This window comes from Macaca thibetana, chromosome 4 (genome assembly GCF_024542745.1).
Source record: "Macaca thibetana thibetana isolate TM-01 chromosome 4, ASM2454274v1, whole genome shotgun sequence".
Taxonomy (NCBI): Eukaryota; Metazoa; Chordata; class Mammalia; order Primates; family Cercopithecidae; genus Macaca; species Macaca thibetana.
The window spans coordinates 39,885,583-39,910,580 of NC_065581.1; the positions used below are offsets into that span (position 1 = coordinate 39,885,583).

Consider the following 24,998-nt stretch of genomic DNA (forward strand, 5'->3'; position numbering starts at 1 on the left):
GCTTTCAAGTTAGACTTTGATTCTTTCTCTCAGGTCTCTCCACGTCTTGGAAAGCCCTAACTTATTCAAACATCCTACCCTTTACACACAAGCACACACACACCCTTATCCATGACTGCTTTCCATTAGTCGCACAGAAGACTGGAAGTCAACTCTTCCTGCACACTAATCACTTCTCTGCTCTCTTTTCATTCTCTTGACATGAGGGACAAATTACTTTCTGTTCCACCTTTCTTGACGAAATCTGGCAAATAAAGATTACAGCAACTCCATACATGTTCCTAGGCAGTGTGCAAACAGATAGAGTCCTTTCCAACTGGAAACTCACTGGACACTATTTGACATCAACAGTTGATTTCCCAACATGGATGTATCTCCCGGGTTTTATGTCCTCTAACTCAGTCCTCTTCAATGAAATAATTTCTTTCTTTGGTTCAAAACATTTAAGTAAATGGCTTAAAAAAAAAAACCCTACATATTTAAGTAAAACACAATACAGTTTGCGTAAAGGCCATAGTTTCATCACAAGTATATATACAGTAATCAAAATCACCTGGACCATAAAGAAGACTCTAGAACGCCTGCAAAGGCTTTTTTCATGTGTGATTGCTAATGTTTATAATTTTACAATGTAATGTGGCATCTGATACTGTTTAGTGTGTTTCCCTCATTGTCCTTTTGGTGACTGCTCCACAGGCCTAAGTAACTTTGAGGTCTGTGCTACCTCAAGGACAAGTGACATGCTTCGCTTACCCCTGGTCAGCACCCGAGCTTCTGCTGTTTGTAGCACTGCTGTTGGCCTTATGGATGGCCTGATATTTTGTCTGTCATATTTAAAGAGGCTGAGTCAGACACCGTGGAGCTCATCTGGCATTTTCAGCACCCCTCACAATCATTTCTGTAGCAATTGACGAGCTCAACCATGTGGCAATTAGACTGGATGATTAAAATAGTCAAGCTGTCTATATCTGTGACCCTATGATAGTTTTTTCAATGTGTGGCTTTTTTCAGTGTGTGGATTTGTCTCCTGGCAGATTGCTCAGGCCGGGAGAACCTTTGTGCTCCACTGTGTTTTCCCAGCAGTCGTTGGTGCACATCTTCCCACATAATTTAAGATTGTTTTTCTCGGGGGTCACAAAGGATGGCCCCTGGTCTGTTTTCCCCTTAGGTGCTCCTTTTCAGTGCATCATGTAACATGATTTAGCTTCTGGTGCATGAGCTTGCAAGTGTGTGTAGATGTCTGTGCTGTGTGTGGGATGTGTTTAAACCCAAAGAATATGAGTTGTAATGAGCCTGACTTCAAGCCAGGGTATTGACTGCCTTTCAGAACATCTTAATTGATAGCCATGCTTTGCCATTTGATGTTAGCTATGACTCACAGGGGCTGCTAATGAAATGGAGGCAGAGGCTGAACGTGTTCCCCAGGTCTCACACCTCTGTAGTAGATTGAACCATGCAGTCCCATTATTTTCCTAATGTTTAGCTCAATCTGGAGCTTGATGCCATTTAGATGCCAAACTGCACCCACTTTTTTCTGTTATTTTTTCTCAGTGTCTCGACAAGCCATGCCAGTCTGTTATGTCAGATATCAGTGACAACTTCTTCCATAATGCAAATCAAGATTTTTCAGTTAGAGGCAATTTTGCTGGATCAAAGAGATGGATCATGTTTGTCCTGTTATCTTGCATTTCTGTAAAAATAATCTACAACCTTCTGCCTGTGTGTGTGTTTTCAGGGAAACATCATCAACTAGCTAGAATCTCTGAATGCTTGTCTTGAAGAGTTATAAAAGCCTGCCATTTGTGGAGGTGGGAATGTGTGCCAAGGACTAATGGAACTTTAGGATTGGAAGGGACTGGGAGACAGCTTCTAATCTAATAGCAATTCTAAGCATGCCCCAGTGCCACTGTTTGATGAATGAGAGCTACCCTTAAACATCTTGGGAAATCTAGGTGAGTGGACCTCAAGGTCCTAAACTTCAACATGAGTGATAGCACTAACCTGCCCTGTCCCCAAATCACTGAACTATAGAAATGCGTCGGAGTGAATAACAACCCGTACTCCTTGACTTTTTGTGTGAGCAGCTTTTATGCACTGGCCTTAGACACAACCACATCTCTTGTAATTCCAGTCTCTGCATGTGTTTACCTTCCTTACCAACCACCCAGTCCTTTGTAATCTGGCCAGGCTCCATCACTGTGCTGAAACGGCTCCCTCCACGGCCCTCATATCTAACAACCTCTCTGATGACATCATTGCCCTTGACTCGAGCTAGAATGCCGACTCTGAAAACTCTCATGCCTTGGTTTCCATCTATGCCCCTCCTCTCATCTCTTCCTACCTCAGAGCTCACTTTGTGTGCTCTTCTCGACAGCTTCTGTCCTTGGCCTCAGCCCTCTCATTGATGACCTCGGCCTGTGACTGACTCATTTAATGTCCAACTGTAGCATGCTCATTCCTCAGTTCCACCTGCCAAGTAGGAATTTCATCCTCCTGCAAAGGTCACCAGAGCCGTGATCTGCCCATCTTCCTCCTGAGTCATCCTTGCCGGGATTCTGCTGAATGTGCTTGTGCACCATCCTCTAGGTCACCTGGACTCTTGTGAATGGGGTCCTTATGTCAAACAGTGTGGGAGAGGGAAACCAGGACAGCATGGTGTCATGGAAGGCAAGGTGAAGGAGAGTAGTAAGTAAGTAGTGGCAGGTGCTCCAAGCAGGCAAGTAAGATGGGGCAAAATGGCCAGATGGATTTTTCAACAAGAAGACCGTTGGCAGAAGTCTCAGTGGAATAGGTGGGGAGGTGCAGGAGTCTGATTTGGGGGTGTGTGAGTGAAATGAGGAAATGGAGATGGGGTGAATATGGATAACATGGATAATTCTCTCAAGACATTTGGCTGGGAAGAGGAGAAGCAAGCTGGAGGAATAGGTATTTAAATAAAAAGTTTTCTTTCTTTTTCTTTTAGTGATAGGAGAGGCTTAAACCTATTCAAATACTGGTGGGAAGGAGAGAGAAAGATAGAAAGGGGGTTGGGGGAGGGATGAGGGAGGGAGAAAGAGCCCAACAATCCCAGAGAGGAGGTAAAAGAGGCAGAAGGAGGTGGACACAGCACTCACAAGTGGAGAAATGTGCTCCAGGCAAGCAGCACCTTGCACATTGTAACAGGAGTAATAAGGAAGGAAAGGGCATAGATGCTCATGGTAATGGAGTATAGATAGGCTTGCTGGCAAGAAGTTAAGGGCATTCCCGTCTGATGCTTTCTACTCTCTGTCCGAAGGAGGAGGCGAGGTCCTCTTGAAAGCAAGAAGGTGTTGGTGGAGAGATTTGATTTATTTATTTTATTTATTTCCATTCAGATTTTATTTTGTAAATGTGTAAGATAATTGAGATGTGCATTATTTTTATCCTTGTTTTTCTCATGACTACTGACACACTATACTGCATCTTGCTTTTTCCACTTAACACAACTTGGAAGTATTTTATACAATAATAAAGAACATCAAGATCATTCTCTGTCATTTCAGTAGATGTATGGCATTGTAAGGATGTACCGCAGTTTATTTAGCCAGTTTTTCATTGATAGACATTTAGGTTGTTTCCGACGTTTTGCTGTTATAAATAACAATGCAATGAACATACTCTACATATGTCAGTTTACATATTTTCAAATATACTTGAAAGACAAATTCCTAAAAGTGGAATTGCTAGGTCAAAGAGTATATGCATTTTACATTTTGATGACACAAAGGTGCTCTCAATCAGGGTTTGTTGTGGCAACTTTTTTCCCCTACTAGCAGTGTATGAGGGTGCAATTTTCTTTTTCTTTTCTTTTTTTACAATGAAATATTATTTTTACTTATGTCCGGTAGGCAATTATGATTAACATGAAATATCCATTTTGCCCATGGGCAGAAACCAGAGGGGAAATAAAATTACTTACACATTACTTCTTACCATTCCAACTTTATAGGAAACTTTTAAAGAATCTGGCAAAATAGTTCTTTATAACATTTTGATTCAGTTGTGCCTATACTTTCTGATGTGAATGATAGCTAAGAGAAAACATTTGAATCTGATTACCTCTATGAAGATATTTCAATAAAGATATGTATTTTCAGGTATTTCTACTCTCAAGAATATGATTTGATAGGTCTCTTTATGATACTGTAGCCTGATAAATGTCATTTGGGTGAGTTATGCAGTGGGGTTGCAGGTGTCAAACCCCAGATTCACTGTCTGACATGAAGGGGAATCAACAAGAGTCTCAGGTTGCGGGAAATGGTAGAGAACTAGTGGAAGCTGAGCAGAAGATTAAAAAAAAAAAACAACTGGAGACATCAAGCAAAACTTTAGGAATGTGTAATTGGATATGAATAGAGAATGGTAACAATAGGCCTACTTACCAAGTAAGGGTAATTTTATATTTTTGTAGCATACTCACTACAAAAACCCAACTTGGAGCATCCACTTAGAGGCTCCTTGATTTACTGAAGTCTCTTTAATCCAAAACCTGGATAATAGTTATAGTTAATAATTAATAATTAGTATGTAAAGAGAATTGTTAGTCACTGTTCTGAATGCTTTACATAACAAACCCTGGTGTTACTATCAGCCGTGCTTTATAGTTCAAGAAACAGCAGCATTCCATTAAGTAGTTTGTCCAAGGACTTATGGAGCAGATCGAGGATGGACCAGGTCATCTGGCACCAGCATGTGCAACTTTTTTCTCCTGTACTCTACTTTTTGATGATCTGTAAATTTTGATACTTTTTCAAAGTGAAAATTTGAAAAAGTGGTATCTTTTCAAATTTGGTGAAAATTTGATATTTTTTAATATTATTATTATTATTTTTAAATTATACTTTAAGTTCTAGGGTACATGGTGGAGAGGTTTTAAAAGAGTGGCAGAAGTTTGAGAAAGAGGGCAGATGAGGGCGACAGGGAAGGACTAATCAGTGGCCTTGAGAATTCTGTGGAGGCTCTTGATTGTGAACTGTGGTGATGGTGGCTATGTGGTGGTTTCTAGTTTCATTCAGCAGCCTGGTATAGATGTGAGAGGTGGGGACATTTGGATTCATCTGGGATTGTGGTTTTGCTAGGCAAGAGATGAAAAGGATTGATCTGAACCAAGCAGGGAAGGAAGTGAAGAAAAGGGGTGGAGTTGAGGAGAAAGTCATAAAAAATGGTGAGGCCAAGGGTCTGAGAGGTCAGATGCTGAATAGGGTACTGGAGACCCAGGTGTTGTCAGAGTGCTTAATGGGTGGCAGCAGATGGGTATATGGTAAGGACAGTGAGAGGAGGGACATGTGGCCAGAGGCTGTGGTTGTTAATGCAGCAGAATTTCCCATAAAGGGTGGAGGAACAGTTGGGAAGGGCAAGGTCTTTAGGGTTGAGCCAGGACAACCAGGCGGAAGGTGGAAAGAACGTTCTGTGAAAAGGTGGAAAATATGAGAGTTTGTCAACAGAGGAAACAGTGGAAAGGTTTGGGAGAGAGGGGAGAAGTGGGAAGTTAGTTAAAGGGAAAGGAAGCATAAACTAGGCATCAAGGAAAAGATAGTTCAGGGCAGGAATTACATTTTTAAATGTGGGACATGGTGGATTTAGCTGATCCCAGCCTTGCTAAGACGCGTAGTCCCAACTCTCCCGTTTATACTGAAGTTTTACTGTAGCCAATTATGTCTTGGATTAGTCATTTCAGAGAAGGTGTGTGTCTCAAGGGGCCCTGGAAAGAGTCGGCTTTTACCACTGACAGTCTTCTTAATATTGTGCCTGTACTATTCCCACTTGTCAGACTTGTTCTTAAAACACCTGTGGATCAATGACTGTCAAAGACTTGTCTGTAGAACTTTTTACAGGGCAGTGGTTCTCACACCTGCCTCCACAGTAAAATCAGCTGGGGAGCTTTTAACACCTACTACTGCCTGGGGCCCCAGAACAAGTATATCAGAATCTCTAGGGATGAGCCCTCTAGGGTCCACACAATCAATTTTCTTTTCTTTTTTATTTTACTTTAAGTTCTGGGATACATGTGCAGAAGGTGCAGGTTTGTTACATAAGTATATGTGTGTCATGGTGGTTTGTTGCACCTGTCATCTAGATTTTAAGCCCCGTATGCATCAGCTATTTGTCTTAATGCTCTCCCTCCCCTTGCCCCCACCAGTAGGCCTCAGTGTGTGTGTTCCCCTCCCTGTGTCCATGTGTTCTCGTTGTTCACCTCTCACTTGTGAGTGAGAACACGTGGTGTTTGGTTTTCTGTTCCTGTATTAGTTTGCCGAGGATGATGGCTTCCAGCTTCATTCATGTCCCTGCAAAGGACATGATCTCATTCCTTTTTATGGCTGCATGGTATTCCATGGTGTATATGTACCACATTTTCTTTATCCAGTCTATCATTGATGGTCATTTGGGTTGATTCCAAGTCTTTGCTATTGTAAATAGTGCTGCAGTAAACATACGTGTGCCTGTGTCTTTATAGCAGAATGATTTGTATTCCTTTGGGTATATGCCCAGTAATGGGATTGCTGGGTCAAATGGTATTTCTGGTTCTAGATCCTTGAGGAATTGCCACACTGTCTTTCACAATGGCTGCAGAGAAATAGGAATGCTGTCACACTGTTGGTGGCAACAAATTTTCTGAAAAGCTTCCTTGGTCATTCTAATGAGTGAAGAACCTTAATCTTGGACCTTTGCTCCCCAGTATGTGGTCCACCAGCCAGCAGCATCTGTATCACCTGGAAGCTTGATTCAAATGCAGAATTTCAGGCCCCACTCTTGATCTACCTACTGAATCAGAACGTGTACTTTTAGTACATCCCCCTCCCCAGGTGATTCCTGTGGACATTAAGGTCTGAGAAGCCCTGCCTTAAAACAAAGCTGGCACCTGGGTTCCACCTCCGGAGATTCTGATTTTATTGATCTGAGCTGTGACTTGGGAATTGGGAGTTTTCGAAGATTCCTGGGTGTCTCTAATTTTCAGCAGTTTAACGTCCTTGCCTTACAGCAAAGAACCGGGAAAGGTGCTTGTTGCATTTTTATTCAACTGGGTTGACCAACCCTATCTTCATTTAATGATTTCTGACCTTTTGTTTAATTTACCAATGAACTACATTTGCTTCTCATTTGGGGGAAAAACTGCCTGTCGTAAACTCGTGGCAGGAACATCATTTCTCCTCATCTTCAAAGATGCTACTGGGAAGCTTAGTAACTGATTAGACAGGAAATACTGCACAGCCTAAGGCCTATTGCATAAGGACCAGTTCATTTATTAAAGAAAAGAAAATGTTGCTTATTTTTAGTATGAATCATTACAAAATGCCAACCAACTCCTTATGAATTTGAGGAGAGCAATCTTCCTGATTAGTTATTTCTTTCACCTTTTCTAAGACCTTGTATGAAATGATATTTAAAGCACTCTTCAGCTTTCTTTAAGCCAGCTGATTGCACAAGTCAAACAACGGCCATGAGTGTGCTGAACTGTTGGATTACTACTATTATAGGAATGGACACATGCCAAGTGTTACTTTAGACCTGAGTTTCCAAAGTATAATCCTAGCTTAAAAGGGAATTTTTAAAAAGAAAGAAAACAGGAAACTGTATTGTACTGGGAGGAGGCTGAAGGAGAGATGAAAAAACCATTTGGATATTGGGGGTGGGGTAAGTGGGCGGTAGTTGTCTATAACTTTCATTAAGCGCTTTTTTTTTCTCTTCTCTTTTTAAAGTAAGCGGCAGGCTTTGGGTTGGCAAACCCCAGGGGGATGCAGAAACCTGAGGCTGCTACCTTTTTATCTGCCTTTACGGTACTGTCCTCTTCCCCCAGCTCCTCCCTGACTCCATGGACCAAGCCTCAGACTTTCCAGCTAACTGCTTCCCGTGAGCCACTACTCTGATACCAGCCTATAACCAAGGGAGCTGGGTGGTCCAGGCTTGGTGACCAACCCTTCTCAGCCCACTCAGTCAGGGTGCTCCCCAACTGCAGGCAGGAGGCAACACCCTGTCTGCTACCATCCTCCCCTTCCAGAGCCTCCTGCCTGCCCAGCCCTGCCCTGCCCTGCCCAGCCGAGCCATACCTTACTTTGTCCCATCTGGGGGTGCCCTGCTCAGGGATGCGCTGGCAGGGCTGCACTCAGCTTCTCTGGTAAGCAGAGGCTCAAGAAACCTCTGGGGTCTTGTTTTCTGGTTGTGTGATCCCAGGGGTGCACATGTTCCTCTTGGGTGTCTGAACAGGAAGGGCCTGGGAGGGAGGGCCACACCCCTGCAGTCTTGCTCTGCTGATGTAGTGGGCAGCTGCCTACCCCCACCCCACCCTGCACTGTGGGCTCCGGAATCAGCAGATTAAGCATTTTATAAATTGTATTTTAGATACATGTTTCAAACTTGTGAGTTTTTTCAAAAGAACAAGCTTGACAAGTGTGTGAAGAATTCATTATGCTTTATGGGTTTGAGGGGGAAGAATTTTTTTTTAAAGCGTCTGATTCAGACCACATGTAACTCAGATGTTTAAATAATCAAATCACCTGTTTAATCTCATGAAGAATAGAAGGTTACTATTGTTGAAGATTTTCCCCAACTTTTTGATTCTCCCTTTGGAGTTAAACATATGAACATAAGAATCATTTTTCTACCACTGATGATTGAAATTTGGTTTAGGAATTATTAAAACCAAATTGTGCCGGCCGGGTGCAGTGGCTCATGCCTGTAATCCCAGCACTTTGGGAAGCCGAGGCGGGTGGATCACGAGGTCAGGAGATCGAGACCATCCTGGCTAACATGGTGAAACCCGTCTCTACTAAAAATACAAAAAATTAGTCGGGTGAGGTGGTGGGCGCCTGTAGTCCCAGCTACTCGGGAGGCTGAGGCAGGAGAATGGCGTGAACCCGGGAGGCAGAGCCTGCAGTGAGCGGAGATCGCGCCACTGCACTCCAGCCTGGGTGACAGAGCGAGACTCCGTCTAAAAAACAAACAAACAACAACAACAAAAACTAAATTGTGCCAAAACAAAAGTACTGCTTTCAAGCTCTTATAAAGAAAAATATATCAATAGTCTTTAAAAATTATACAGGCTTCAAAAAACCAGTTTTTCATTCCATTAGATTTGTTATCAGTCTACAAGAAAGATGGCCATTCATTTTTTAAATTCAGTAATGAACAGTTCATTGGATTTGCTACCCTTTGAGTGCCACAAGGATCATGCTTTCTTTAGGAAGCAGAAACAAAACGATCAAGACTTAAAAGGATATGTATCTTCTCTACGTTCTCTGAACATGGGAATGGCCCATTAACGTTTCCTATCCTGCACTCTCAGGCTGCAAATATATTTAACATTTTCCTTTCTTAATAGTACAAGGTAACATAAGTGTGTTCTAGAGTCCGCCTCCTGGCATTCCTAAGCATTAGGAGGCTTATGGCTGAAGTCGGTTGGCCAACATGATTCCCATGAGAGAGCACCTCTCCCCATTAGGGAGAAGACAAGAAATGGCCTCTCTTTATTCGCACTAGAGTTTTTCAGAGCTCTGATGATGGCTGAAGTCTTTGAAGCAGATGTGCTAAATAAGTGAGAATCCAGTTCTATCCTCCTCTGGCACCTATGACATTATCTTGAGTGCCACAAGGAGTGAGGTCAAATTTGCAGTTTAGCTGGAACTTTAAATGTTATAGAAAAATTTAATTATGCAACTTGTGCAAATGGATGGTTAAGACCAGGATTCATGCCTTGTACTTTATGACCTTGTAGATTTATAGAATAGTAATGAATCTTAAAATGTCATAAAATAGGGTTGATTTAATTCCAAGGCCACATAACCCTACTAGGATATAGTGTCTAATACATGGGTGCACACTGAATGTTCAGTGGTGAAAATGACATTTTCATGGAGTGCCTTAGAATGGAGAATTGGATTTTATTATTTTAGTCATATATACCATTGACTGGAAAACACACCAAATGTTTTACCACTAAAGTATGGGAGCCTCGATGTTTAAAATGGAAGTTGCCTGGCACAGTGACTCAACATCTGTAATCCCAGCTACTCCAGAGGCTGAGGTGGGAGGATCACTTGAGCCCAAGTGTTTGAGACCAACCTGAGTAACCTAGCAAGACCCTGTCTCTAAAATAATAAAAAAAGGAGGTCAACATAATTGCATGCTGATCAAATCCCCTCAAGTGACTCCACATAGAGCACAGGCATTGACCAGCAATTGCTGCCAGGCAAACTTGCACTATATTTCCTGCCTCCTATACTTAACATTTTGTATCATAAAACCGGTCTCTCCTACTAGGCACTCTCGGTTTCATGAAACTGTAGCTGTATAAGAATCTATGAAAGTCCTTCACTCAGCTGCTTTGGTCGGCTGGTCAACTCTTCTTTTGGGTTAATGCAAGGGCCCTTCTTTACCACACCAAATCCTATTTTAGTGGGCACTCTGAGTAAACTTTTCAAGATGCAAATAAAGCATTTGCATTTGAGTTATTATTTAAATTTTCAGTGGCTTCTCTCCATCCACAGACTTAAATCCAAACTCTGACCTTGAAAAATCACTCCTCCATCTTCGTTCTAAACTTATCTGTGGTCACTGACTCCACACTCTCTCAGCCATCCGTGTGTGTGCGTGTGCTGTTCCTTTACTTGGAATTGCCCCATCTGGCAAACTCCTATGTAGCTCTCAAGAGTCACCTTCCACTTCATCTTCTCAATGACGCTTTCCCTGAGTTGTCTTCCTGAGTAGTTAACTTTGTTCACACCTTTGTTCATAATGACAACGTTGTGTCAATGTCCAGCCTCCCCCACACTCCCTCTGGACTGAACTCCTTGAATATGGGTCCCATGGATGGCCTCTTCATCTTTGTGGTCATCCCACATAGTACAGGGCTTGGTACATGGTGGCCACTTCAGCAAGATTGACAGATGAATGAAAGCATGAACATATGAGTGCCTCTCCAAGTGTCTCATTTGATAATGGGGAGAACTTGACTCTCAGTAAAGCCAGGCTAGGACCTGTTCTTCCCTTCCAACTCCAAGGGATCTCGACTCAATGCTTATAATTAATGCCTTGCAACTCTCCCCTCCCCCAACTCCCAGTCAAACCCGATAAAATGTTACCATTTTTGTGTTGTTTTGTGCATACATTGGTATGTACTGGTTTTGTTCTCAGAGTTAACTAATCTAGGAGTAGCAGGAACACACACATTATAAAATTATACTCATTGGAGAGCTTTATGATTTTTAATATTTACGTGGAGGCCAGAATAAAATATGTAGACCATAAATGTGTTTTCTTAAGGTTTTGAAGTGCAGTTTGAAGTTTAGGGTATTTTTTTCTAACATTGATTGTTACTCTCCAAGAAAGGCTTATCTTATTGAATTGAATGGCATGGTTTGCAAATACTAACTTTAAAGAAAAGCCACAATGTGCAGAACCGCATATTGTCTTAAAATCACTGTATTACGTACATTAAAACATGTAGCTTTCCTTTCCAGGGTGATTGCTTTGTTTGGTCAAATTGAAAGTCAGGTTTTCTATTTTGGCATTACGCCCTATTTCCCTAGACTAAATGAAATTGTTCCATTATAGCAAATAGACGCTTAGTAATGGTTTGATTCAAGTCTAATTGGAATGCTATTCTCAGAATATTTCACCATTCCGATCTTATTCCTCGATATTATATTTTCAAATAGAGACTGTGAGCTAGAATTGGGTTACAAGCCTTTAAGACTTGAGCAGCTGAAATCTCAGGAGAGTTTCAAACCAAGGGCCAGTTTGAAGTATAAACGGTACTGCTTTCCTGCTGTCAGCAGGCGAGATTTAGCTCATTGCCGGTCCCCACAGAAATGAAACACTGAGAGAAATGTCTCCCCTGGGGTTTGGCCTCAACTCCTTTTGAGTGGGATGTGTAGTTTGGAGATTGATAAGCAAGTAACACTTAACATTGCTTCCTTCTTGTTTTTAAAATGGATTGCAACAAGAAGTCAACATCTCCTCTTTTTTTCTTTAAGGCTTCCTCACAGCAATGAGGCAAGAAGTGACCCGTGCCCACAAAGGCTGGGCACTGGACACTGTGACCATCCACAATGAAGTTCTGAGACAGACCAAGGAGGAGATCACGTCACCCCCTGGGGTAGGCATCTCTGGGCAATAGCAGGGACCGTTCTGGAGACAGAGCTGAAATTTCAAGTTCTGCTTAAAACTGAGCTATGAGTGCCTTGGTTAGGTCCATTTGCTTTGCAGCAAGAGTTCCCTCTGTCATAACCAGAAGGCCTCCCCTATCTGCCGGAGTGGAAGGTTAATGAATGACAAGGTCTAATGAGCTCTTAGAACTCCGCAGACTACATTTCTACAAAATTAGAAGTTATACTTGTGTTTGCTAAAAAGGCTTTTTGGCTAGGTGCAGTGGCTCATGCCTATAATCCTAGCACCTTGAGAGGCTGAGGCAGGAAGATAGCTTCAGTACAGGAGTTCAAGACCAGCCTAGGCAACACATGGAGACCCTGTCTCTACCAAAAACAAACAAACAAACAAAAAATAGCCAGTCGTGGTGGCACACATCTGTAGTCCCAGCTACTTGGGAGACTGAGGTGGGAGGATTGCTTGAGCCCCGGAGGTCGAGGCTGCAGTAAGCAGTGATCACACCACCAGACTCCAGCCTGGGTGACAGAGTGAGACCCTGTCTCAATAAATAAATAAATAAGGCTTTTCTACACATCTCCAGCTACTGCTATGGGCCACTCACAGATTCTACTATAGGCAGCAGAGACGAAGAGGACTAGCAGGCTGGAGCCGGGGGGCAGTTCCAGGGTGTCCCCTTCGAGCTTCGAGTGGAAAGGAACATGGCTGGGGGAAGAGCCCCCACTGCCTGGACGCTGATCTGCTCAATGAATGTGGGCAAATTCTTTAACTTTTTTGAGTCTTCACATCTTCATCTGCAAAATGAGCGTGATAATTCAACCTTATTAAAGGTAGCTGTGGCCAGGCACGGTGGCTCACGCTTATAATCCCAGCACTTTGGGAGGCAGAGGCAGGAGAATCACTTGAGGTCAGGAGTTCGAGATCAGCCTGGCCAACATGGTGAAACCCGTCTCTACTAAAAATACAAAACTTAGGCTGGGGTGGTGTTGGGCACCTGTAATCCCAGCTACTTGGGAGGCTGAGGTGGGAGGATCGCTTGAATACAGGAGGCAGAGGTTGCAGTGAACCAATATCCCGCCACTGCACTCCAGCCTGGGTGACAGGGCGAGACTCCATCTCAAATAAATAAATAGATAAATAAATTTTTTAAAAAGGTAGTTGTGAAGATTTAAATGTGATCATTTAGGTGCGGTGCTGGACCCCACGTAGAATCTCAATAAATCAGTCTCCCTTTCCCTTTCTCTGATTTTCATTCCCTCATTTGTCCAGTAAGGGGGCTGAACTTGGCTAGACTTGATTTCCAAGTTCTAGCCAAGTTCCCTGCCACCTTATAACGAGGGCTGCCTTTCCTTCAGTTTCCAGTATTATCTTCCTCATTCCTGTCTGAGGCTTCACTAGAAGCACCTTAACCTCCAGGTTCCCACCAACAATCTCTTCTAGGCAGTTTCAAAATTCCTCCAGCCTCTCCCCATTATGCAATTCCAGAATTCCTTCCACATCTGTAGGCATTTGTTACCGCAGCATCCTGCTTCCTGGAATCAAAATCTGTGTTCCTTTCCAAAGGCTGTCGTAACAAAGTATCATTACAGTGGGTGGCTAAAAACAACAGAGATCTGTTCTCTCCCTGCTTAGGAGGCCAGAAGTCAAATCAGGGTAGGGTTGGTTTCTACTGGAGGCCCCGAGGGAAAGTCTTGTTCTCAGCCTCTCTCTTAGCCTCTGGTGGTTACTGAGGATCCTTGGCTTTCCTTCATCATTACAATCTCCGCCTCCTTTCTCACATTCATCTGCATAGGTATGTATATCTCTGCGTCCTCTCCTCTTATAAAGTTACCAGTCACATTGGATTTAGAACCTACCTTAATTCAGTGTGTCCTTATCTAAACAATGTGTGCAAAGTCCCTATTTCCAAATAATTACATTCCAAGGTTCTGGGTGAACATGAAGTTTTGGGTGACACTATTCTATCTACCACACCTTCTCACTGACTTTTTAAAGTTCTGAGGCTGAAAGCACCCTGGAGAGGGATACAATTTACCATATGATGGCTTTTTAAGTGGTCCCATTATTCATGTAGTTCATTGTCACCCACGGAGTTAATGATGGTAACCGTATGTCCTGATTTTCTGGGACTGCCCATGGTTTTACTGTCAAACCATGTACCTCCGTTTTTGGTTCAAAAAATATGGTCCTCACACGGTGAGTCCACGCGGGGGGGATTCCAGAAAACACTCTGCAACGAATCTTACTGTCTTTTATTCTAATCGGCATTTACTTCCCCTGATCTGATCCTCACTGGAGATGGAAAAATGGTCACCATCCTCTACATTTATCTCTTTGGTGAGCTGGCATGATTGTTGGAGCCTCCCCTGTGATTCTCCTTCACCCCTTATTTTTTTAGTGAATACATGTTCTGTGGCTCCCCACTGCCTACAGGATCCAGTTTAGCACCCAGATCCTTCCACGGTCAAGCCCTAACTTCTTTTACAACCATTGAGCCCTCTGGTAAAGGAAATACTGGGGCTCTTCCTCCCGCTCTGCCTTTCTTTGTAGTGTTACTCCTGCCTGTGTTGCCTGTGCTCTCGCCTTTGTCTTTCCAAACACAGCCCCCTGCTGCAAGGCCATCAAGGCCCATCAAGGCCATTCCCTCTACAGAGGCCCCTGAGCACTCCAGCCACAGACACCTTGCCTCAGAAGTCACTGCCGTCACCCCCAGAGCAGTTCTCCGGGCACTCCCAGTAACAAGTGTGTGCTGCTATTCAACTCATCTTTTAAAAAATTTTCTGCACCTATGCATCTTATCTCCCTGATTTAATGATGAGGACCTCCAGGGCAGGGCCTATTGTATGGGAGAGACACTGGGGAGGGTGGCCAGACGCTGCCCCTGCCATGCTTCCCCTGGCTCTACCATGCCTGACCTCTGGGGGCGCTCTGACTCTCCCACTAGCTGGGCCTGGCTATGGAAACCTCACCTCATCCTGTGGCTGAGATGAAGTTGAGACACAGGTTGGCTAGGCCAGTGGCAGGCTGAGATCCTACATGACAGCAGCTCCAGATCCTCTTCCATGCTCCCGCCTTCCACCAACTCAAACCAGACCTCTCAGAGACTTTCACCTCCCTGTAGAGGTGATCTGGTGCTACTGGCTTAACCTGTTGCTCAGGGAGGCCACCCCCACACTTAAATAACTAATAACAAACACGAACATTTCTACAGCACTCATAGCCTCAACACAGGCTGCAGGAGAAAACTGGGCTTAGTATTTCATGAATGCAATGTGCCCGGTGGTGCCTTCCTCCCTCTGGTAGTGTTTTAAGACTGGTGTGTGTTTTATTTCCAAACTGACGGCCTTTATGACACTAATTTTGCAGCACCTAGCTTAAAAAATAAATCCTATTACCTTATGCTTGACTCTTCCAGGAAGGTGTGTATATTTATGGGCTCTACATGGATGGAGCAGCCTGGGACAGACGGAATGGGAAGCTCACGGAATCCACCCCCAAGGTACTCTTCGCGCAGTTACCCGTGCTCCACATCTTTGCCATTAACTCCACGGCACCCAAGGACCCCAAGCTGTATGTGTGTCCTGTTTACAAGAAACCCAGTCGAACTGATTTGACCTTCATCACTGTGGTATATTTGCGAACAGTGTTGTCCCCAGATCACTGGATCCTGAGAGGAGTGGCCCTTTTGTGTGACATCAAGTAAGTTCATTTCCATCTGCTGAGGGCACCAGAAGCCACATAGGCAGCCTGTGCTATTGAGGGACTCAGTGATGTGCGTGTCTTTTCTCCCCAATAATTACTTAATTACTCTTTCTAAATTAAAAAGTTGATGTTCTCAAATTGCTAGTGTGTGTGTGTGTTTTCCTCACATATCAATATTCAAAAAGATCACTCTAAATGAATGTCTTTTATTCTGGGAAATCATATTTCATTTTAATTACTTTTCAAAGATAAAACCCTGTCTGGACGTTAGAACACTTTGGAAGCTCTGCATTTTAAAAATTTTGAAAGTGTTGACATGTGACATCCTAAAAAGAGCCTAGTAGTTGAAAACTTTTCCCTCAAGTAGGTACCAGTTTCCCTTGAATAAAATCTAGCCATGTCTATGTTTGTGCTAACGTGTTACCTTTTGTTCTTTTGAGTTTGGTATTCTCTCTCTGCTTCCGAAATGGAAACTGAAGAGATCCAGCCAGTACTCCTTAGTAGTACAGCTGTTCAGTATAAAGTGTTTAAGACAGAAAATCCACTGGGATGGCCATTCTTGTGATGTATTTTAATTTTATTTCATGTTGTTTTATTTTAATTTTTACTGCTTTTGAGGCCCAGAGAACTTAGACTCTCCAGCTCTCCCTCCCAACTCCAATTCTGCAGGAGATAATGAAACACATTTCTAGGCAGCAAATGGAGAAGGGAAAAACAAACCCTATCAAATGAAATTAGGTTACATGCTGAATGTCTTAAAAAGCAAAGTCTTTAAAAAGTGAAGCTATTTCTTATTCCGTAGCTAGTCTAAAACTCAGTTTGAACCTTGATTTCCTGCTAAAGGAAATTGTCAATTTAACAAAACAGATGGGGTCCTATACTGAATGCTCATGCGGCTTCAGGACAGTGAAGAAGTGTCTCTACCAGTCTTCTCATCTAGAATCCTTGTGCCTGCCCGCAGCTAAACGCACAAACTTCATTCCTTCTGTCTATTCTGAAGGAGGGAATGTTTCAAGTTGCCTTGTTTCCCTCTCATCCTTCTGCCACCTTGATCAGAGATGCTGTTGACAAACAAAGCCAGGCAACCAAGCAATAGCCCAGGTAAGCTTTACAGAAAATACCCCAGAGAAAACTCTGCCACAGTCTAGTGTACTTTCAAACAGTAGAAAACACATTATGAAATGCAAATTGAAGCAGTGGCCTCTGGTATTTTCCTGATATTGATTCAATGTCAAAACCATAGAACTGTAAAAAAAGTAAATGCAGTTTTAAAAATAAAGTAGCCAAGCCCCTGGCCCCAGTGTTTCAGCACTTTCCTTGGCCAATACATACACTAAAGTAAGGATGGCATTCTCGAGAAAGAATGTCCTCCTGAACTGAGGCTAGAATTTGGAAGCACCTGTCAGTCTGGGTAGACACAGAAAGTTAAGCACCATGACATTATAGCAAACCAAGCTGCATGTTCCTAAATCAGACACACATGTTTTATTGATAGCCCTGTCCTGCTGCTAAAACAACTGAAGGCAAATGCATAGTCAAAATGCCTGGATATCATGATAGGTTTTCCAAGAATAACAGTTATGTTCAGTGTTCTCTAGTGACTTGAAAGCTCATGGAAAACTGGGAAAAGAGGTGAAGAAGATGTAAATCTGGCAAAGATCATTGATCAGACCAGTTAAAGTCACACGTGCTATTTCCTGGGAACTCTCTGCTGTTGCTGGTTACTTTGCACTATGTCAACATAGAAGAGAGAGATGGGCATTAAGGTCCAGCAAGGATGGGCACCAGGCACCCGAGCAGAGCCTCAAAATGGTCTTCTTTCTGGTCAATGCTTCTCAGCTATCCCTAGTTCTGCCAGGGTCTAGTTCTGCTTTCTTTCTCTAGGCCCAGTAAATGGTTTCCTTGGACATTTTAATTGACATTAATTGAAATTCCATAAGCACATAACCATTTTCTCTGCAAAATTGTTGCTCTTTCACTAATTACATAATTTGCCCCACTTGAGTCAGGGAGACCTGGTGCGCATAAAAGAGCAAAGGATAGAGGACGAAATGATTAAGCCAATGAAGCTGGGAGAGAAGCAAAGTAATTGTTCTTCTTCCTTGGAATCAGTCCACATCTTCTCATTTTGCTCTTGGCAAAATGAGCAATGAGATTTATACCTTCCTTGATTCAAAATGTTCCTTTACTTTGGACTTTGCATAAAAATAAGACCAAAAGAAACGTGTAGAGAGATACATCTTCCTAAAGGGATTGGTTTTGTGGATGATGTTGCATGAATGAGCCACCATCTCTGCCACCAGAGACCTCAGATGAATAGGGGACTCACCGTAATTGGAGGCGCAAGGTGACTCAGGGCCATGGGTGAAGTTCGAAGGAATGGTGAAGGAAACTCAGGGTTGAGGATGAACTTGAAGACAAGGTAGCATTTCAATTGGGTCTTCAACTTTTCATAGATATTACCAACACAGTAGATGGGTATGTTCAAAGGAAGGGAGCAGCATGAGGGAGAGAACAGTCTAAAGGTGGGAAACCTCATGGAACGTCCAGAGACAGAAGATGGAGCCTTCGATGAGTTTCCATTGCCTGGAATGTACTCTCCAAATACCCAAGCCCTCTAGGAGCTGGCCTCAAACAAAATTTCTGCTTTATCACCCATCCCATCTCTCAACCTGCTCGATTGCTTCTGCTACTCTGACTCTCTGATGTTCTTGATGTTCTCTGAAACATTTTCACCATCCTTTGATCACCTTATCAAAGAAAACCCTCTTGTGTGGAACAACTGGAAGTTTCATACATGGCTGTGGAGGCACTGTCAAATGGTACAACCATTTTGGAAAACAATGGTTGGGTAGTTTCTTAAGAGTAAAACATATGGTTACCATATGACCCAGACATTTCGCTCTCAGGTATTACCCTAGAGAAATGAAAGTGTATGTCCATACAAAGACATACATACATTCCAGTGCTCATAGAAGCTTTATTGGAATAATCAACAATTGGAAACAATACAAATGCCCATCAACAGGTAAATGAATGAAAAAAATATGGTGTATACCTGCAATTGAATACTGCTCTGCAACAAAAAGGAACAAACTATTGATGATGCACACTAAAGCTGGATGAATCTCAATTATGCTGAGTGAAAGAAGTCAGACCAAAAAAGGAGTACACAATGTATAATTTTGTTTATGTAAAATTCTAGAAAATGCAAATTAACCAACAGTGACAGAAAGCAGATTAGAGCTTGACTGGGAAGGAAGGGAGCAGGAGAAAGAGGTTACAAAGGGGCAGGAGAAAATGTTGGAAGGTGAGGGACAGATATGTTCATTTTCTTGATAGTGGTCATAGTTTCATGAGTGTCAAAACTTATCAACTTGTACACTTTAAATGTATGCAGTTTATTGTACTTCAATTATACATCAATAAAGCTGTAAAGGAAAGCTCATCCCATAGCACCTGATCCTTTCTTCACCTTCCTTGAGGATTTCCACGACCCCTCGCTCCTCCCCCAGGCAAGATTCATTGTGCTCTCTGCATTTTGGTTGCAACTGTGTTTAGTAATCTGGGTTGCAATCCTAGAATTTTAATGCAAGGAGTTAATTACGTGCATCTATCTCCCCATTCTATCGTGAACTTTTGGAAAGCAGAATCTGGCTTTTGAGCACCCTAGGAAGTGTTGACCGAATGACAGAATGAATGGACAGCAAGTAACCCCAATTTGACTGGTAAATGTAGGCAAATGATGGAGAAGGAGGGAACACCAGGTGTGAGCCATGTTGGGAGGGTCTAGAGTGCCACGAAGGACAGTAGGGAGTCACTGGTGGTTCTGGACTGCTAAAGGAATGGAAGTGAGTAGGTCAGCAAGAAGGCTTCTAGACCAAAATCGAGAAAATGAGTGTTGGAACTACAGAGATGACAATTAGAATGGAAGCAAAGTAAGGCATTTGAAAGATGGTATGGAGGTAAAATTTGGGGACTCAGAAACTGAGCTGAGATGAAGAATAGTCAGAAAGGGTCTAAAGATAAGGCAGTTTACAGACTGGGGAGTCTAGCTGGATGTTTCCTGTATCATTAAAATTTGGGGAAAAGAGCTATTTTGCTAGCCCTGTGCTTATAAATAGCTGCCAGGGTCTCTGAAGAGAGACTTAAATATCTGTGTGCTCACCATTGCTTCCAGTGAGGTCCGGGAGTTAGTAATAATGTAGTGTACCTGTTTGCCAGGCACTTGATGGGAATTAATTTATGTAATCCTTGCACCAACCCCATGAAATTAATACTGATATTATTATCTCCGTTTCACAGATTAGGAAACTGAGGCACAGAGAAGCTAGACAACTTGCCCAAGTTTTCACAGCTAGTGAGTGACAGAGCTGGGATGAACATAGGCTTAGGGCTTCTGATGTACTTTGTAAGACAATACTGGGTTTTTAAAAAGCCACAGTCCAAAGGCATGAACCACTAAAATTCATAATTGTGTATAGAAAATAATATTATCTATGTTTCTCTGACTAGTTAATTTGAACAGCTTTCATTACCTAAATGGACAGAAAAAATGTGCATAGAAGAGAGATTATAGGCAAATATCAGCATTTGTGTGATATGCAAATAAATATATTTAAAATTCATGGATTTTGAAGAGAATTGGTTGGTTTATTTTAACATGCTTTTTCTGGGCTTTCTTGAAGATTCTATACCAGTAGCTCCATTGCATGGTAACCAGAAGAGCATGGCTGGAGAATTTTGCCCTGAACTCCAAGTGAGAAGACATGGGGTTTAGTCCTGAGACACAGGGCCCGTGCAGGGCTACTACCTTGTCCACATGAAAAGGAAGAAAAAATAACTAAAATGTTATTTTCAAGAACACAATTCAGCAAGGGATAAATGGGAGCAAAAGTGTAAAACATAATTCACTATCCTAAATGAAGAAAAAAACTTAAGAAACTAGGGAGATTGTTTCCACTTAAAATGCCAAAAAAAAAAAAAAAATTCATAGTTAAAGTAACTCAGTAACTTAATCCAGGGTATCTAATAGAATCTCCAATGCTGTCTTTTTTTAAGGTTTTAGAAAAATAATCCTACTTTAGATATAAAAAGATACCACATGACAACACTCTAGGTATAGTTGGGATATATAGCATAAATCCAGAAATATGCACTAATATTGAATGAATGAAGATACCAACGGTTTTCCAGGGCTATGACAAACACTCTGGCTTATATGCCTTTTCTGTATTTGACAAAAAATTATCTACTCATTAAAAACACTAAAAGCTTTGTCCCCTCCCTCTTCCCTCTCTGTCTTGGGTGAGGTTCTCTGGAAAACCCCTCTGAGATGGAGATCTATGTAGAAGAGGTTTCCCGGAAACGGTTTTTAGGAGCATCACTCTCGGGGGAGTAAAGGAGGCAGGACAGGGCAGAGGGAGAGGTTGGGCTGCGATGCAATCACAGCAAAGGCCTCCGCCACCCCTGGAGTTATGGAGCAGGCATGTGCCCCATGGGGTGAGGGGACACAGGGACCGGACTGAGGCGGCCAGGCAGCTGTGAGCCAGCACTTCCGGCAGCTGGGGAGGACAGCCTGGGACCTGAAGGCATCCGTGTCCTGCCTTTCTTCCTCCACACTCTTCTCATCTTCTTTCCCCACCTCCTTTAATTTAAAAACAAATCATGAGCATACTTTTCCTTGCTTCCTCTTTATGCTTTCCTCAGAGGATCTTAACAACTTAAATCAAGAGTGTTTTTGACACCTGCACACAGACTCCATATCCCTGAAATGTAGAGAGCTTTCCAGAATGTCTGAAATGGTGGACAAGACATCGGAGGGACATGTGGTTTCTGTCCTGTCTGAGAGGCTGGGAAAGAGGGGGTCCCTGGCTGAGGGAGTCCCCAGGCTGAGCACAGTGACCAGATATATTTTGAAGAGACCTCCAAGTGCAAAGACAACTGAAACCTGAAAGTCTCCTTTTGCTTAACCGCTGTTTTTCTCAGTCATGAACTTCCTCACAACTTTTGAGGGATAGAGCTGTATTTTGCCTTTGAAAAATTACTTTTGTGTCTTGAGCAGGTGGAAGAAAAGCTAGTCAACTCTGTCGTTTCTATCTTCCAGCATCTGGCTTTGATGCAGATAGGAACCAAGGTTTTGAACACTCAAGTCTTGATTTACATCCAACCTTCTAAGATGAACATAAATACTTTGGAGTAATGCTTAAGATATGAAGCTGTTCTGTCTACCCTGAATCAATACCAATTCCTTACGGAAGCTGTTGGCTTATAGAAGATTACCCTAACCCATTCCATTCTCCCCAAAACAAACTGGAGAGGAGGAGCTCACAGTTGATTCCAGTCCTCTGGGGCTTGCAAGATCACCCTTCTTGGGAATGTGGGGTGTGACAGGGTGACAGTGTTACCGTTGTTTCTTTATAAGCTGCTTTGATTGAACAGGTGTCCTCAGGGAGGGTGGAAATTCCTCTTCATACATGTGCTGTGCCAGCAGCTCCCTGTTTCTCCTGACAGAGCCGCTTCTCCTCTCATTCTCACCCAGGACGAGACCGGTTCATTAAAGCACCTCCTCTCTATTTCCAGGCAAAATCCCCACCTGACCTGGTGCAGGGATTTGATGCTTGAGCCTCTAATTCCCCCGCATCTTCACAGCTTCTTCAAGATGGAGGGCTATGAATGCGAGGGCTCTGTCCCCATCTCCTAGATGACAAATCCATGGGCGTTTCTGTCACTGGAACCTCAGCCTCCTCAGACATGTGAGTGGGGATGTCAACCTGTGTCTGGGGGATAAGGACACCCATCTGTCATTTGTGGTTTCCGTGTGGTCCTTCCTGATTATGCAAACCCTTTCCTTTCCATTGTTCCTCCTCTATTGTCCCCCTAAAGGACATCCGGTGTCCCTTCATGATAAGAACCTGAACGAGACAAATAGAAAATGCTCTTCCCCCTCCTCCTCCCTCTCCCCCTCTCCCTCTGTCTCTGTCTCTGTGTGTCTCCTGTGTGAGTGTGTGTGTCTGTCCCTCTCTCCCCAATCCCGCTCCCTTCAGAGCTGATAACTAGCTCTTTGGCTTTTAGCTAGACTACGTCAGAAGCTTTGTCTATTATGTGTCATCCCCTCTCTTGGGGAAAGCAGTCACTTTTAGTTTTTTTCCATGTTTATGGAATTTTTTAGAGTAGACTTGCCCTTTCTGCCTGGTCTGCTTTTTCTGGAAGCCCACACAGCAGTCCTTGGCCACCAGCAGCCCACTGTGGAGTTCCCTGGTGGGCCCTGGATCCTGCATTCCCCTCAGGGCCCTCCTCTGCCTATGGAACACTTGGCTGTGGGACAGCTGGCCCAGAGGTTGACTTCTCGTCAGGCCCTGTCCCGCCCCTCATGCCCACCTTTCCACTCTGCCCTAGGGCTCCTGGGACTGATGCCTGCAGGAGGGAGGAGAGAGGTTGTGCTCACGCTTCATTTGCTCACATCACTCACTCTGGGAGCCATGCCAGGCGAGAGCAGGGGGGCCCCGCCAGCCCCAGAGGGCACTTCTCTCAGGGCCAATCTGTGATGTTTCTCCATTCTCTTCCTCCTGTCCTGGAGGAGGGACGTGCTCACTGGGGGAAGCAGAGGGCACACGTGGGAAAGGGCCAGGGGGCTGCCATGCCTGTTTCTCATGACATCCTTCTAACAGCCCTGGAAAGGCAAGATGGCACCAGCCTTGCATGCCATACCACGTCCCCCTAAATGACGTGTGTGAGCGTTGCCCTTCTTCTCGAGGAATAGTCTGGGTTCTTCTAACACTCAGAGTTGCCTTTGCTTCCAACATCTTTTTGGGAAACTCTGACTTGACTGACACATAATGGGCAGCATCTGCCCACAGCCAGCCACGCGGAGCTCAGCCCACTCCTCACTCCATTCTCATCAGGGCACCATTCGGTGGTGTATATGTCTTTGGTCAATTTATGTATTAATTTGCCACTTGGTGCATAATATTCAGCACTGAGATAAAAACGAATAAGCCATTCCTATGAGGAATTGATTTTCCCTTCCACATCTGTTCATGAAGATATAAATCTAAAGTTTTGGTACTTTAAAAGCCTCCAAATGCAAATATAATCTGAAATGACTAGGCTTTGAAATTGGGCCTCTATGTCAAAAAATGTTTCTAAACCCGGTCCCCGGAGCCTGACTGTTCATCTTCTGCCTCCAGGCCCCGAAGGCCTTGGTCACCTCTCGAGGTCCTTTCCGATTCATTGCAACAAAATGGAATGGTGCTGCATGCCTCCTGTGCACTGTCAGCTCTGTACGCACCCTTAGGAGAGATGCAAGAACCACCACGGCATGGACCCTGCCCCCAGACAGGCAAGACAGCAGAGAACATAAACTACACATGAACAGCCATCATGTTAGGCAGAAGGTGGTCATTGCCGTAAAGACGAAGTGACATGGGAACCCAGAGGAGACAGACTTGACTTTCTTTTGAAGGATCAAGGAAGGCCTTTGGAGAAAGTAGAATTCAGGTGGAGCTATGAAGGATGGATGGGATTTGACCAAAGGAAATAAGGGAGCAGAGCATTCTAGGAGAGACAGCAGGAGCTGAGGCCAGAGGTGCGCAAAGGCAGGCAGAGCTTAAACCAGGAGAAAGTGTTTGGTGTGGCTGCAGCACAGGACATATATCACCGTGGAGGTGCATGAATGTTGTGGGCATGACCCTGATTTTCTTCTATCTAGATGGCATTTTGCAATTTCCTATGTTCTTTTATGCACATTATCACATTTGATTTTCACAACAATTGTGTAAGTAGGCACTAGAAGGGATGATCATACAGATGAGAAAACTGAGACTCAGAAAGTTAAGGTGCTCTGCCTTAGGGGACAAAGGAGAATAGCAGAAGACCAGGATGAGAACTCAGGTTTTCCAACACCCTGACCAGGGCCTTTCCCCTAAACCAAGCAGTGGCAGGGAGCCTGCGAGAGAGCCTACCCCACAGTTATTTCCCTTACTGTGTGTTTGTGGGTTTTTGTTTGTTGGCTTGCTTTCAGGTTTGTTCACTGATTGTTCCCATGTAAAGGCACCATGTGGTGGCCATTCCTGGATGCTATGATGTGGGTCATTGTATTCACAATAGGGAGACTTGGGGAACAGTCTCTTTCCCGAAGTTAGCTCTGTAAGTCTTGGATGTGGCATCAAAGGCACAGA

The 24,998-nt window shown here is 43.6% G+C and overlaps 3 protein-coding genes across 4 annotated transcripts in view; 2 read left to right on the forward strand and 1 right to left on the reverse strand.

Moving 5' to 3' along the window:
• The window catches only part of DNAH8 (dynein axonemal heavy chain 8), a 314,177-nt gene extending 298,224 nt beyond the window's left edge, over positions 1-15,953 (forward strand). For both annotated transcript variants that reach the window (XM_050787538.1, XM_050787537.1), the window contains exons 92-93: positions 11,988-12,109; positions 15,533-15,953. In XM_050787538.1, the coding sequence (XP_050643495.1) occupies positions 11,988-12,109; positions 15,533-15,820 (410 nt within the window). In that variant the 3' untranslated portion in view covers positions 15,821-15,953. The remainder of the gene's footprint in view (positions 1-11,987; positions 12,110-15,532) is intronic.
• Positions 1-24,998, reverse strand: part of GLO1 (glyoxalase I) — a 453,994-nt gene that overhangs the window by 347,283 nt on the left and 81,713 nt on the right. The window lies entirely within an intron of this gene.
• DAAM2 (dishevelled associated activator of morphogenesis 2) overlaps positions 1-24,998 on the forward strand; it is a 979,794-nt gene that overhangs the window by 95,284 nt on the left and 859,512 nt on the right. The gene's annotated exons all lie outside the window — the stretch shown is intronic.